The 15364-nt window shown below is 55.0% G+C and overlaps 2 protein-coding genes across 4 annotated transcripts; both read left to right on the top strand.

Moving 5' to 3' along the window:
* Nucleotides 1–158: 158 nt before the first annotated feature.
* Nucleotides 159–8124, top strand: Slc25a22 (solute carrier family 25 member 22). 3 transcript variants are annotated; one of them, XM_038347834.1, is made up of 10 exons: nt 159–295; nt 3554–3736; nt 3862–3987; nt 4240–4295; nt 5110–5200; nt 5722–5840; nt 5948–6122; nt 6205–6359; nt 6460–6535; nt 6616–8124. In XM_038347834.1, exons 2-10 carry the CDS (start codon nt 3717–3719, stop codon nt 6767–6769), a joined length of 972 nt encoding a protein of 323 aa, XP_038203762.1. In that variant the 5' UTR covers nt 159–295; nt 3554–3716; the 3' UTR covers nt 6770–8124. The 3 variants fall into 3 exon arrangements, with proteins under 3 accessions (XP_038203762.1, XP_038203777.1, XP_038203768.1); XM_038347849.1 differs by lacking the exon at nt 159–295 and adding an exon at nt 316–431; XM_038347840.1 differs by lacking the exon at nt 159–295 and adding an exon at nt 797–2561.
* Nucleotides 8125–10018: 1894 nt separating this feature from the next.
* On the top strand, nt 10019–10510 carry Cend1 (cell cycle exit and neuronal differentiation 1). Its single transcript, XM_038318589.1, has one exon. It carries the CDS (start codon nt 10061–10063, stop codon nt 10508–10510), a length of 450 nt encoding a protein of 149 aa, XP_038174517.1. The 5' UTR covers nt 10019–10060.
* The last annotated feature ends 4854 nt before the right edge of the window (nt 10511–15364 follow it).

The raw sequence follows: 15364 nt of genomic DNA, 5'->3' as shown, positions 1-15364 counted from the left end.
AGACCAAACCTCCCCCGGGCCACCCCATCCACACGTTGCCTGCCCCCGGTACTTCGAGTCTATCCGGGTTTGAGGTGGGAAGACCAAAGAGAGGACTTCGGGATACGCCAGAAAGCCCTCTTTAAAGGTGGCCTGAGGCTGTGGCTGGTGGCAGTGGCCACGCCGGCCGGGAGGAGGAGCCGACAGCAGCAAGTTTAGGGCGGAGCGGGCGCGCCTCCGAGAGACGCGCCTCCCAGCTTAGGTGCAGGCCCCGCGCGCGGCACAGCGGGGAGGCAATTCCGGCGGCGGCCGTGTGGTGAGTGCTAGCCGGCCAGTTTCTGTGGCGCCCACCCAGATCTGGCTGGGTTGCGGGGAGAAAAAGGGTGGCATTGGTGGCTGGGAAAGGCGACATCTGTTCAGACACCACGTCTCCGGCAGAGCCTGGACCAACGGTAACCTCGACCGGCTGTCTCGGGTGTGGAAGGCCGTGCTCGGTCTCGGCGCTGCCGGGCGCGCTCCCCGCGCACACGTGTCCCAGCAGTGTGGAAGCCCCAGAGCTGGACCTGGGTTGTCTTTTGGTTTTTTAGTCTTTTTTTTTCCTGGGGAGTGCGGGCGCCGCACACGTGGGAACCTGCGGGATGTGCGTGGGCACGTTCATAGTTAGAATCCGCGTCGTCCGGATGGAGATAGCGAGGCCAGCTCAGCCCCGACCGTGAGGTAAAGGGTATGATCTGCCCTGGAGCAGAGGATGTACCCCCATCCCTGTTTTTTCTTTGTAGGACAGCTGGGGTATCTCGCAGTGGGAGACCTCTTTAGGACCCTTCTAGCTAGCAAGGCGAAGCTAACCTCCCTAAGAGGAAGGGCTTGAGGGGGCTGGATTGGGAGGAGGGGCACGCTGGTGGCGGGGCTCAGCCCCAGCCCAGTCACTTTTCTTTTTCTTTTCTTTCTTTCTATTCTCCTTCCCCGCTCCCAAGTCGGGATCTCTATGTGGCATTGACTGTCCTGGAACTCTCTGTAGACCAGGCTGGCTTTGAACTCACAGAGATCCACCTGCCTCTGCCTCCCGAGTGCTGGGTTTAAAAGTGAGCCCCACCACTGCCTGGCTGCTTTTCTTTTAGGCAGGAAATGGGTAGCTTCATTCATGGAAATGCAGAAGAAGCTGTTAGCCTCTGTATGCTGAACTGATCTTTCTCAGTTGGCCTGACTGGGGAAGGCTGGGGCAGCTAGGTAGAAAGCTCTGGATTCTCAGCGGCTAGACTGGGCAATCAGGTTTCTATGGTAACATAGAGGGTGCTGAGGGAGCCCTGACAGCTGTCTCAAACTAATGAGAGTCAACAACAAAAAGCCCTTTAATCCCAGCACCCAAGGTAGAGGCAGGAAGACCTCAGATTGAGGCCAGCCTGGTCTACAGAGAGAGTTTCAGGGCAGCCAGGGCTACACAGAAAAATCTTGTCTCAAAAAACAAAAAACCCTGGGGCTGGGAGAGGGAGCCAACAGCCCAGAGGGTTTCCCTTGTCTGCTGTTTCAGAAACCCCTCACTCTCGGCTCAGCAACTGTTCTCCCTGGTGTTAACCTGTTTTGTTTAGTTCTGGTTCTGGTGCAGGGTCAACTCAGCTCATGGGATCTCAGTGCCTGCTTGGCTCTTCCCTACTGGCTTCAGATAGTCTGATTTCCAGGACACAAACAACACCCAGGTGCCCAGATCCCAGATGTGAGGGGAGATAGCAGCTGAGGGACAGCAGGCTCACTATTCCCAAGGGCAGAGGCATAGGGAAGGATGGGCTTCCTCTGGAGAAGGGGCAGCAGGAGAGCTGCTGTGGTAATCAGACTGCAGTTCAGAGTTCAGGCCTTCGGCACATACCAGGCTTAGGAGGGACAGGTACTCCTCCGCTGAGGCCCCTGGTGTGCAGAGCTGGGGCAGAGGGCAGAGGGCGCCTGGGGCAGAGGGCGCCTGGAGTGCCGCCCCCGTGTCCTGTGGACCTGCCAGGTGAGCAGGTTTGTCAGTGGCCTTTGAAAGTTAAGCATCCTTTCCTTGACCTTCCCAGAGAACAGGCATACCCTCTTGTGCCCAAGCCTAAGGTTCCCTGATGGGTACACCCAGGTCTCGCAGCACAGTGGGTGTTGACCCTTTTCTCAAGGGCACATGTTGACAGATCCGAACAGGGTGACCCATTCCCTGGGGTTCCAGGGCTATAGACAGCTGTGCTCATCCCATAGGCTGCTGACAGAAACCTACTGAGTGGCCTGAAAACGTGGTGGCTGGGGCTGGGGTCCTTGTGGGTAGGCAACGTGGCTCTCATGATTAGTCTGACCCTTCTTTAGCTCCCTCCCAGGCTGGGCCCAGACCCAGACCCCCAGAAGTCTTACTCCTCTCCGTCTTTTCCCAAAACTGCGGAGATTATCACCTAGCCCAAAGTGAAAGAGAAAGTCCTCCCCCCCAACCGAGGTCCGCCCCGCCCCGCGGCCAATCCCCGTAGCCCTTTGCCTCCTCCCTCCCCTGCCGGCCTCTTTATCTCTTCGGCAAGCGTGTTAGCTCTAGAGCCCCGGAGCAGGAGTTGTGCACACTCTGGGGTGCGCTCAGGGTGAGCAGAACCCGGCCGGCGGCTTGTATGGGGAGAGGTGGGCAACAGGTCCAGGGGCTCTTTAGTGTGAGACAGCCGTGTGAGCCCTCGTGGCAGCACTGAGGGTACTGGCCTGTGTGTGACAGGTGACCTCTGAGGGCTCAGGGAAATACACAGGGGAGGACCCAGGACTCCTGGAACCCACCCCAGCTCAGCTTTGATGATTGTGTCCCTCAGGGGATAAAGAGGCTGGCTCCCGCATCCCCATCCTTGCAGCTGATAGGAGAGGCCTTTCTCCCTCCCTAAGGGAATGGGGTGTACCAATCACGGGTGCCTTGGGAGACAGACATCCCTCTGCTTCCCTCCTCGTACCATTTATTTCTGTCCTGTCTTCCCCGTGTTCTTAACCCTCGATTCCTGCATGTGTCGGGAGTGAAACACTTCCCTTAGGAAGTGGACAGGAAGGTGGGCAACCAGCTTGGGGTGGGTGGGAATCTTGCTTTTCTGTGGTAAGGGGCTCTGTGGCCCAGGGTGAGCTGCTATGGAACTGAGTCTGCTCTGCCCAGGAGCTCCACAAAGGAGTAACCACTGCCCCATCCCGCTGACAGTGGCAGATGCTAGCTGCCTCTGCTCAAGGTTGGGAGCTGGTTGCTGCAGCTCAAGTCCAGGGTCCCGAGTACCACTGCACTAAAAGGCACCTGGCCCTTTAAAAGCTGGAGCTTGCTTTCTGTGCGTGAGTGAGCGCCTGAGCGTGAGTCCCTGGCTGCCTGGGAGGACGCCACGGGGAGGGCATTGAAGGAAAGCCAGGTGGCCCCAGGGATGGGTGGCCTCCCTTGCTTCCTTCCCTCACCTCCCCCCAGTGTATCCCCAGGGCACCTTAATGACTGCAGCCTGCAGCACGGGGTCTGGGGAGTGAGGGGCTTCGTGCCCTTTTGAGATGGTCAGTGGGTGGGGAGGCGGCTTTCTCTGATAGGCCACCATCTGTCACTCATTCTGTCCCTTCTTTCTTTCAGGTGGCAGAAGTCTTGAAATTGGTCTGAAGGTGAGGACATCCCCTCCCCCACCATCAGCCACCACCGCCAGCCACCCTCATTGTCCTCGGCAGCCCCTCCCCACCAGTGCCTCCACTTAACACACCGCCTGGTCTGAGTCAGCCTCCTGCTTCACTTGGTGTAAATGGCTGATAAGCAGATCAGGTCAGAAGAACCCCCAACCCCTGGGCTTCCGTCTTGGCTTTCACCCCCTCCCCAGCATGACCTCCCCATCCCCCCCATCCTGTGGTGGAGTATGGTAGTCCTGACACTTGACCCTGCATACACAGCCTGCCGGCCAAGCTCATCAATGGTGGCATCGCTGGGCTGATCGGGGTCACCTGTGTGTTCCCCATCGACCTGGCTAAGACACGGCTGCAGAACCAGCAGAATGGCCAGCGCATGTATGCCAGCATGTGAGTGAGAAGAGCATAGGAGGGACGAGGGCACAGCTTCCACCTCTGATCTCTGCTTCCGCACCCCTGGGTTTGATGGAAGGGAAACGGTAGGGTGCGCCTGAGGGAGAGCCTAGCCCTGGCAGGCAGAGTATTTGGCTTCTCTGTGGGCCCTGGATGATCATACTGGGCAGAGAAGGCGTTGGCTGCCCTTGCCTGACTCAGGGCCAGGGTCCAGCTGGCCACAGCTTATTGCCATCCTCTTGGCTACAGGTCTGACTGCCTCATCAAGACAATCCGCTCCGAGGGCTACTTCGGCATGTACAGGGGTGAGGCTTGGCAGGGGCGACAGGCGGGTCTGACTGGGAGGAGGGTCAGAGGTGCATGCCTGGGCTTGGTCTGTAAGTATGGACACACGTTATGTGTTGCTGGTAGCATCTGGGCACGATAGGGACCTCTGCCAACCCTTACTGCTGGGGGAATTGGATGTCTGAGGAGATTTCTTCTGCAGGGTAGGAGGTCTCCACCCTCACGTGAACAGTCTCCTATCCATCCCCTACTCTAAGAGCAGGACAAGGTGTGTTTCTTTCTCTCTCTCTCAGTGGCTCAGATCTCCTCCATTACTTTATGTGATGAGCAGGACCATAAAGAGAGTAGGGCAGGGGGCATTATGCAAAGCAGCTTAGAAAACAATCCCTGAGGGTGGATTTGCCCAGATGCTTGGCCATTCACAGCCTTCCCTGAGCCTAAACCCACACTCTGCTCTGGCCAGTGGGAACACCTGTACCCAGGAAGGAGGCCCACTGCAGTTTCTGGGGGCCTGCTCCTCACTGCCTTTAAGGAGAAGTCTGTTCTGCCAAAATCAGAGACAGATGGAGGTGGAATTCTGGGGAGGGCAAAAAGAGGGGAGGGAGGACACAGCGCCATCCCATCTTGCCTGGTTCCTGCCTGCCTGGCACAAAACAAGCCCATATGTGGGTGAGAGGGCAGGAGGCTGCAGCCAAGGAGTGCCAGGCAGGGCTTTGCCAGTGTGGAGCAAAGTGTTATCCTAAAGCCTCCCTAACCCAAACTACCCAGCAAGTCTATCCCCACCTGACCTGCCTGTGTCCCCCAAACCTCAGCTGACCCTCATCTGCCCCACAGGAGCAGCAGTTAACCTGACCCTGGTCACCCCCGAGAAGGCCATCAAGCTGGCAGCTAATGACTTCTTCAGACATCAGCTCTCTAAGGATGGGTGAGAGGCTCGGCCACTGTGGCTGCTGGGGCCCAGGTCCTAAGGAAGGGTGTGTTGCTAATCCCACCCCTGCCCCAGCAGTCCCCTAAGCTGGTATCAGACCCCCAGAGGCTCTTCCACCTCAGTCCCTTTGCTCAACATCCCTGACCTTGTGAGGGCAGGCACTTCCCTGCTACCCACGTGAGGAGGTACAAAGCTGCTGCTGAGTCAGTGGCTGTTGGCCCCTAGCCACTGTCTGCTGCCAGAATTTGGGGGCACTAAGCAGCCATCCCATCACTAGGGTATAGGGCTACAAGGTTGGTCCCTTCCACACCCCTTTTCTCTTTATGAGCCCTTGCATATGAGATCATCTGTCCTCTGGGCTGGATGCCTATTGCTGAAGGGTCTGAAGCCCAGGGCTGTGCTCCTATGGGACCTCCACAGCTCCCATCCCCCTTTACACCTCTGAAGCAGACAGTCACTGCCCCATGTAGGGAGCTGTTTCTCACCACCTCGCTCACAGCCCTGCCCCTGCCCTATAGACAGAAGCTGACTCTGCCTAAGGAGATGTTGGCAGGCTGCGGAGCTGGCACCTGCCAGGTGATTGTGACCACCCCCATGGAGATGCTGAAGATCCAGTTGCAAGATGCAGGCCGCATTGGTAAGGTGCAGGGAGGGGACAGAACCCGGGTGGGGACAACAGTTAGACCCTGTCCCCTGCCCCTTCCCCAAGCCAGGAGGAAGAGACCAGAGATCCTTTCTCACCAGCTGCTCAGAGGAAGATTCTGGCTGCTCAGGCTCAGCTCTCGGCCCAGGGAGGTACCCAGCCCTCAGTAGAGGCTCCAGCTGCTCCTCGACCCACTGCCACCCAGCTGACCCGTGACCTGCTGCGGAACCATGGCATCGCTGGCCTCTACAAGGGATTGGGGGCCACACTGCTCAGGTGGAAAGATGGGCATATGGGAGAAAGGGGGCTGCGGGCTGGTCCCTACCACCAGTACCACCGCCTCCCTCCTTCCTCACAGGGATGTCCCCTTCTCCATTGTCTACTTCCCTCTGTTTGCCAACCTGAACCAGCTGGGCCGCCCATCTTCTGAGGAGAAGTCACCTTTCTATGTGTCCTTCCTGGCAGGCTGTGTGGCTGGGAGTGCAGCCGCCGTGGCGGTCAACCCCTGTGATGGTCAGTGCTTGGATCTGGGCCCCAGTTGGGCAGCGGCGGGGGTGGTGGTGGCAGGGGGGGGGGGGCTAGGTTCCCCTAATGACTCATATGTCCCTTGTAGTGGTGAAGACTCGGCTTCAGTCACTTGAGCGAGGCGTCAATGAGGACACTTACTCGGGGTTTCTGGACTGTGCCAGGTGCGCCACGTCCCGTGAGCTGGGGCAGGGCAGGGCAGGGCTGGGCTGGGCATCAGTTCTGACCTTCTCCTCCTATACAGGAAGATCTGGAGACATGAAGGCCCCTCAGCCTTCCTGAAAGGTGCATACTGCCGGGCACTGGTCATCGCCCCACTGTTTGGCATCGCCCAGGTGGTCTACTTCCTGGGCATTGCTGAGTCCCTGCTGGGGCTGCTGCAAGAACCCCAGGCCTGAGCCCGTGGCTGCTTCTCCCCAGCCTATGGGCTGGGGCCAGAACAGGGTGACCAGCACAAGCCTGAGGAGGACTGGTCTCTCCCCGGTCCTCCCCGTCAAACAAGAAGGCAGGGGGATGGTGCAGGGTCCACATGGGTGGTGCACACATAGGCCCCCATGGGGTCCTGAGGGACAAAAAATTGGGATCAAGGTTTTATTTATGTAGAAAATGCAGAAATCTGTACATTCCTTAAGCCAGTCCCGTTGAGCCAGTCCTGTCCCATCCCTGTACCCTAACCCAGTCTTACCTGGCCTGAACACCCCTTAAGACAGAGCTGGTCTCTGGGCTGGGGCCCCCAGGCCTGGTCTGGGCAGGCAGACCCTACCCTGTAGTCCACTGGCTCTGGTCTCCGAGGCTCTCCTGTCTACGAAGGGGACCCACACACACACACACACACACAAAGTTATTTATTGAATTTGCTGTGCCCACGTGGCTCTGCCTGTCCTCCGTCCATCAGTCTGTTTGCCCCTGCTGCTCTTTCTGCCTCAACCAGGACCCCACTCTGCCTACCTTGCCAGCCTTATAGGAGTAAGTTCTATCCTCATGTTAAGCTAGGATTCCTAGGCTGGGTGTGCTGCCACATTCAATCCTGATCCCAGGCACCCCACACATACTCTTCCTGGTGAGCCTTTGGGCCCCCACCCTGTGTGGGACCTGGATTGCTTGAGGTCTCTGTGTGCCTGTGATGGGGCAGGTTGCCCCCCACCCCCTAGCAAGTCGGCTGGCCAGTCTGCATGGGAATGGGCCCTCAAGGGCACAGCTGCCTTTCCCAATGGAGTCAGGCACCCCGTGCTTGTGTGCTGTGTGTGCCTCAGGTCTTCTGCTGACCCGTCCGTAATTTAGTTCTCCAGCCTGGAAACTTCTGGTAGAGCCCTACTCCTGGACAGAGATTGCTTGTGGGGGAAGGGGAGCATGAAGGCCAGTATGGAGCCTGGGCCATCCACCTCTCTGGGCCTCTGGCCATATTTGAGAAGCCACACCCTTCCAGCCCTGGATCCTCTGTTCTGAATCAAAGCAGTCCTCAACCCCTGCCCTGGCCATGTGATTGTGTTTGGTGATTGACTGAAGTGCTGGTGCTGTGTCCCTCGAGCCCAACCCCCTCCATGGAGGCCCCTTCCCAGTGACACTACCAGGGCCCCAGTCCGGGCCATCCCTCCTTCACGGTTGCTCCTGGGAGCCTCCCCTCCTATCATGTCTGTACCTTGAAAGCTGTTGCTGCTGCTTACAGAATTATATTTTTTTCTTTTGAAGAGTTTAAGAAGTTGTAATTTTTGTGTCTTGTCATGTAAAAGATAAATAAATATTCTAAATAAAATGCTTGCTTTCAGAGTCTGTGCTTGGGTGGGACAGTGAGTGCATGGGTGGCTAGCCTGTTAGCCGGGCTCTCTCCTGCAGACCCGCATTGCCCACGCCTCCACCTTTGTAGATCCACCACCCTTGTAGTTCCAACCGCCTCCTTCCTACCGCACAGTCTAGATAGGGTGCAGGTAGGCAACCTTGCCCAGTCTTCCCGTTCAATCTCCTTAGAGTGAGAAATGGAGCTAGGCATAGGGACACCCTACTACCCCGCCCCCAGGTTCCCAGGGTGGAGCAGGCAGGCGTGGCCCCGCTGACGCAGCCGCTGCTGTCACTGCTATCCGCCCCTCCCCTTGCCTGGGTCCTTGGTCCTTGGGTCCTGCGCTCAGAGTGGTGCATTGTGGGAAACTCCTGAGCACTCCTCAGTATCTGCAGCCGCCGCCCGCTGTCGTCCCTCCCGCGAAGAGAGTGCGCAGCGAGTGCGCAGCGAGAAGCTGGAGGCCCGAAGGAAGACGTAAGGCGAAAGGCCCTTCCAAGGGCGGGACGGGACGGGGAAGTAGGGTGAAACTGGGGGCGCTGGGTCTGGTGGCCAAGCAGTAGAGCTTTGGCCCTGAAGGTCACTGGGGTTGTGGCGTGAGCACCTTGGTCTCCCGGGCTCAGCAGCCCTGGGGAGGCAGAGGAAGCAATTGGAAGAAAGGGATGTAAGTGCAAGTCAAAAATAACCAGGGGCAGATCTGCTCTGTGCCAACTTGATGCCCAATAGCTAAGGTCTCTCCAGAACTGTGGCATGGAGGGGACGCCAGGGTTTCTTGGGAGGTGGGCAGCATCTGGGTTTCTACACTGGTCATCTCCGCATGATGTGACCTTCAGATGACCTTCGGTGTGTTCATTTTGCCTGGTGGGGAGGGGGGCTTGGGGCTTGAGATCTGGCTTCTCGCAATGACTCCCCCCTCCCTGTACATGGGCCCAATTGTCCTCCCAGGATGGAGGGAGACAGGTGGTCCTGAGTCTTTCAGACAGGAGCCCCTATGGGACAGGGTAGCCAGGCCCCAGTCTCCCCAGCTAGGACACAGAGAATCAAGGTTAGGCCTTTCTATAAGCTGGGGACCATACTCTGTGTCACCCCCATTCTATGCTACTGCCAGGGACCCTCTGCGCTACCATAGCACAGCACGGAGTGCTTGCCCTTGAGCTGGATGAGGCGGAGGCCTGTGTTGAGGAAAGGGCACTAGGTCTAAGCTGGGTGGGGCGCATGGCTGACCAGAAGCATAGGCTAGCAGATTCCCAAATGGTTTTTCTGCCTCTATTTGATCTCTTTCTTGTTCTGATAGTCCTGGTGACCTGGATCCACTCTCCCCCCTTACAGAATCTGAGAACCCAGATTCTGGGCTCCTTGCCTGGCCTTCCCTTCCTCTCAGACTCTGGTCAGGCTGAGATCAAGGCCCCAGAGCATCTCGTTCTGTGAAACATCAACACCCTCCCAAGATAGCAGGCAGCACTCAGCTCTGCTGGAGCTCACCATGACGCCTTCCTGCCTCCCTTGAGCAAATACTCTCTCTTCCAGTTTCCAGGCTTAGATCCATGTCTGCAACAGTGTGGGGTAGACAGTGTATGTGAAACAAAACTAGGTTATAGGTGAGAAAACTGAGGCCTCTGGTTCTTCCCCTTGCCAACTTTTCAGCAGTTGTAGGAGCTTCTCCAAGAATGCTCAGAAGCAAACAGAGGCGAGGCCTAGGAAGAGGAAGGACTGGGTTTCCAGGAGATTGAGAAGGGTATCTCCAAGGGGCAGAGGCAGGGCCAGGAGAGCTATACAGAAGGTGCCTCGTCCCTGTTACCACCTCATTGTGTCTCCCTCCAGACCCATATAATGCCCAGAGGTGAGCTGTCCTGAGACATTGTGATCCAGCCGCCTGCCAGTCCCGCAAGCCCCAAGCCAGCTGCCAGCACAAATCATCATGGAATCCCGAGGAAAGTCAGCCAGCAGCCCCAAGCCAGACTCCAAGATGCCTCAGGCCACAGCTGAGGCCAAGGCCACTCCAGCTGCTGATGGGAAAGCCCCCTCGACCAAGGCTGTGAAGAAGGACACCCAAACAGAGAAGCAGGAGCAACCAGCAGCCCCTGGGCCAGCAGCTGCCAAGAAGACAGCGGGCAAGGCAGACCCTGTTCTTCTCAACAATCACAGCAATCTGAAGCCAACCCCTACAGTGCCTGCAGCCCCCAGCAGTCCTGACGCAACCTCAGAGCCGAAGGGTCCTGGGGATGGGGCAGAGGAGGATGAGTCCAACACTGGAGCTCGAGGTCCCTGGCCTTGTGAGAACTTGACCCCTTTGTTAGTGGCTGGGGGTGTGGCCGTGGCCACGATGGCCCTAATTCTTGGTGTAGTCTTCCTAGCCCGGAAAAAATGATGCCTGGTGTCCAGGTGGAGGCACAGAGCCACTTTCTGTACAGACCTGAATATATCGTGCATGCAAGGTCCTAGATACTTATCTATACACACACACACACACACACACACACACACACACACACACACACACATATGTATGCTACATACATCCATGCAGCAGGAGAGAGACCGACAGTGAACCCACCTCCACTGACCCCAGCACACTCTCTCCCAAGTCCTGGGACAAGAGCCCAGCTCTGCAGTTTGCAGGAAGCACTAGCATGGGGCAGAAGGGATAGCCTGGACTAGGAACAGTCGCTGGGTGGGGCCCTGAAAGAGAAGTGGTGGAGTAGAGTGGCCCTGTGGGGACATTAAGGGCATGGCTGTTTTACTCTCTCCACTTCTATTTTGTGCGTTTGGGGGCTGTCTGTCTGGGCCTGATGCAGGGGAACCAACCTGCGGTGGGAATTCAAATCTGCAGAGCTACCTCCACCCACTGTCCCTGTCCTGGCTGAGTGAAAACGCCAAGCTTAACAGCTAAATTTGGGGTGGGATTTCCCCCTTCCCTTTTTCAGTATGTGCCGCAGGAGAGCTCCTGAGGCTAGGACCACCTTACTCTATGCCCAGAGCAGCAATTTGGTTGTTTTTTTTTTTTTTTTTTTTTTTTTTTTGCGGGGGCGGGGGGTGGTGGCTGAAAGCCTGGCGTGGAGATAGGAAATATGGAGGATCTACATTACAGCTGTGCCAGCCCAATACCCCCCAAAAGACTGCCCTGCCTGCCTGCACCCAACATCCCCTTGAGTCTAACAGCGTATAAATGCAATAACACAGGTAGAGTAGAACTGCCCAGTGGGTGACAATCACCCACTGCCTGCAGGAAGACCTGCTGTGCAGCCCCTCATAGTGCATCTGGCCCCAGTTTGCCCCTTGGTGTGGTGACAGTGGGCAGGTTTCCAGAAGGCTACAGTGGGCTCTAAGGAAACATTGCTCTCACCTGGCCAGTGGCTTAGGGACCTTGGGCCTGAGTGGAGGCTGAGTGTGAAATAAACTGTTACAATATAAAGGCTGGGCTGGTGTCCTCACCTGCATGGGGCTGGGAGGGACAGAGACTTCCTACTTGAGTTTGTGTGGGTCACAGATTCATCCTATGGGCTTTCCAGGAAGTCCTAGGTCCTCCTTCATGCCTTGATCCTTCTGGGCTATGTGCACCCACAGTCCCATCCCCTTTCCCAGGTCTTTGTGGGAGCCTGAACCCAGATGGATGGACATCCAGGGACTTCACAATGGCAACCCACCTCAACCTGGGCTGCTGCCCACAGTGCACTGGGATTGTTCCTCAGTTAGAAACTGCCCGCAAGGCGGGAGGTGGTGGCACACACCTTTAATCCCAGCACTTACGAGGCAGAGGCAGGTGAATCTCTGAGTCAGCCTGGTCCACAGAGCGAGTTCTAGGACAGCCAAGGCTACAAAAAGAAACTCTGTCTTAGAAAACCAAAAGGATGGGGGCTGGAGAGATGGCTCAACGGTTAAGAGCACTGGCTGCCTTTCCAGAGGACCCGGGTTCAAACACTTCAAGCACCCACATGGCAGTTCTCAACTGTCTGTAACTTAGTTTGGATCAGGAATCTAACACCGTCACACCAATGTCCTTAAAATTAAATAAATTAAAAAAAAAAAAGAAAACCAAAAGGAAAACCCCTGCCTGCCAGCAAGGAGGGCCTCCTCCATCCATGAGATGCAGAGAGGAGGCAGGTTCCTCCTTTGGTCACTTCTCCCCCACAGCTCTCAGTCCATTCTGACCTGGTTTTCAGCACACGGTAATTATTCATGGCTCCAGCTGTGAGGCTGTAGGGTAGCGGGCTGCAAAGAGCAAGGCTCATTTTGGAATACATCACCCTGGTTCCCCCCCCCCCCCATGCTAGGGGCTACTGAGGCTGACATGCAGGAGCTTGCTGACCACCCCTCCCTCCCGGAGGCTTTCTTTGAACTGGTGTTTTTCTTTCCAATTTCTTGGTGCCCATCCTCCTCAGAGTAGGAGCTCTGTCCACATATAACACATTCCATTCAACTCTGGACAACTCCAACAGGGTGAGGACATCGCAAGCAGACCACTTGTCCTTGCTCAGACCACTCTTCCTGGTTTCTCTTTGACCACTGTCACTACAGAGTGCCTCTTTCAAGCCCAGGCCGACACCTGCCTGAGCCAGGGCTTCCTGAAGACAGGCTGCTGTGGACATGCTGAACACATGGCCACCTCTGACTCTTCTGCACCGCAGGGGCTAAGGCTGCACTGCCTGCCTAGACATTCACTGCCTCATCCAGTACTCACATCTGTCCATGCTTTGCCTTGCTCCTTAAAACACACAAGCACTTCCAGGCATTGTATTGCACCGGGAGGCTGCAGAAGTGACCATGCATTTCTGCTGTGGCGAGCCACCGAGAGCTGGCTCTTCCACGTGGTGTTCTTCTCATGCTCTCGCTCCTTTATAGGTCTCTATTAAAACACCTTGAGATTGTTTTTAAAATACTAGTGCCTGGGGCTGGAGAGATGGCTCAGTTGTAAAGAGCATTAGCTGCTCTTCCAAGATACCTGGGGTTGACTCCCAGCAGCTGTGTGATGGCTAACAATCATTTATAACAGGTTCTGATGGCCTCTTCTGACCGCCACAGGCCATAGGCACACACAAAATACATAGACATGAATACAGGTGGAACACCCACACATGTAAAAATTAATTAAAATATTGGGGGCTGGAGAGATGGCTCAGTAGCTAAGAGTACTGACTGCTCCTCCAGAGGACCTGGGTTTGATTCTCAGTACCTGTATGGTAGCTTACAACCTGTAACTGCAGCCCCAGGGAACTGAGCACACATACATAGGGCATATACACATACAGGCAAAATGCCAATATGCATAAAATAATAAAATTTTAAAAATTAAATCTCAGTAAAAGAAAATACTGGCACCTTAGACAAGGCAGAAATGGAGATCCCTAGTTTGGACCTGGAATGGTCTTTACAGGCACTGCTGCAGTGGGGGCGTGGCTGTCAGCTGCTGTGCTACTGGAAGGCGGTGGGAACATCAGGGTGCAGCCCAGCAAGAAGACTTCTTGTCACCAAGGGGGTTTATCTGTTGTTATTTGCCTATTGTTAATTTTTAGGCCAAGTATGGCTGCATATACTTTTAATGCTAGCACTTGGAAAATAGAGGAAGGTTGATCTTCGTGAGTTCAATACCAGCCTGGTCTACAGAGTGAATTCCAGAATTGTCAGGGCTACAGAGACCCTTTCTCAAAACAAACAAAAATGTTTTGCCTGCATGTATGTATATGCACCGGATGTATATCTAGTGCCTGTGGAGGACAAAGACAGCATCGGATCCCCTGCACTCTAGTTACAAACGGTTGTGAGTGGCCATGTATGCTGACAAGTCCTCTGCAAGAGAAGCAAGTGCTTTTAACCACTGAACTATCTCCCCAGCCTGCGTGCCTGTTTTTTATATACAGGATCTCAATATGTAACCCAGGATGACCTCAAATCTATACCTCCTGCCTCCGCACTGAAATTACAGGCTTGCAACACCATGCCTGGCTAAAACCAGTCTTACAAATGGGAGGCGGGGACCAGAGGTCAACTTGGGTATCAAACCTTAGGCACTGTTTAATTTATCTACCTTGTTTGTTTTTCAATTAAATTTTCTTAAAATTTCTATTTATTTACTCATTCGTTCATTTTGGTTTTTCAAGACAGGGTTTCTCTGTGTAGCAGCATTGACTGACCTGGAACTTGCTCTGTGGAGCAGACTGGCCTGGAGCTCACAGAGATACACCTATCTCTGTCTCCTGAGTGCTGGAATTAAAGGCATGTGCCACCACTGCCTGGCTCAATGTTAAAATTTTATGTGTATGAATGTTTTGCCTGCATGTATGTCTGTGCACCACTTGCATGCCTGATGGTGAGAGGTCTGAAGAGAATGTAGTATCCTTCAGAACTAGAGTTACAGACGTTTGTGACCTGCCTTAGAGGTGCTGGGAATCGAACCCAGGTCCTCTGGAAGAACATTCAGTGCTCTTAACTACTGAGGCGTGTCTCCAGTGCTGATCTGTTCTGTTTTGTTTTGAGACAGCATCTCTCACTGGTCTGGGACTAAGTAAGCTAGACTGGCTGATCATTAACCTTCTGGGATTCCTCTCTCCCCAGTGTTGGGGTTACAATTTTGAGCCACCATGCGTGGTTTTGTCTATTTGTGGTGGTGGTGGTGGTTTTCTTTTTGTTCAGTTTGGTTTTAGTTTTTCGAGATAGGGTTTCTTTGTGTAGTCCTGGCTGTACTGGAACTCGCTCTGTAGACCAGGCTAGCCTTGAACTCACAAAGATCTGCCTGCCTCTGTCTCTGGAGTGCTGGGATCAAAGGCTGTGCACCACCACTGTCTGGCTTATTTAATTGTTTGTTTGTTTGATGTGGTTTCTGGGGATCCAATTCGGGAACTTCCTGATTCAACTAAGATCCTTCTCCCTTACTTTATTATTCATTTTGCATTCTAAGCCTTTAATGCTGCAGTTTATTGCAAATGGTTTCTCAGTTGGTGCACAGAGGCTTGCCAACCGTCACACTGTCCCTTTACCTTCTGGAATCTTCTGGAGACTTTGTCATGTTATCTAGTCCAGCAATCTCAGCATATACTCACTTAATCCTTTTGGGTAGGTACCTAGACTCCCTGTGGGTGATCAGCCAGGGCTCTCAAGGTGTTTCTGTTTCATTGGAGCCAAGATGGCCCCAGCCTCAGAGAGCAGACAGGTCCCTGTTACCCACTTGTGACCCCCATCTCCTTTGCCCTGCTTGTACAGCCTGTGTAAGCTTGCAGTTGCCACCTGG

Source organism: Arvicola amphibius, chromosome 1, assembly GCF_903992535.2.
Source record: "Arvicola amphibius chromosome 1, mArvAmp1.2, whole genome shotgun sequence".
In the NCBI taxonomy this organism is placed as follows: domain Eukaryota; kingdom Metazoa; phylum Chordata; class Mammalia; order Rodentia; family Cricetidae; genus Arvicola; species Arvicola amphibius.
The sequence above is the reverse complement of the archived record's forward strand: the minus strand, read 5'-3'. Positions and strand labels throughout refer to the sequence as shown.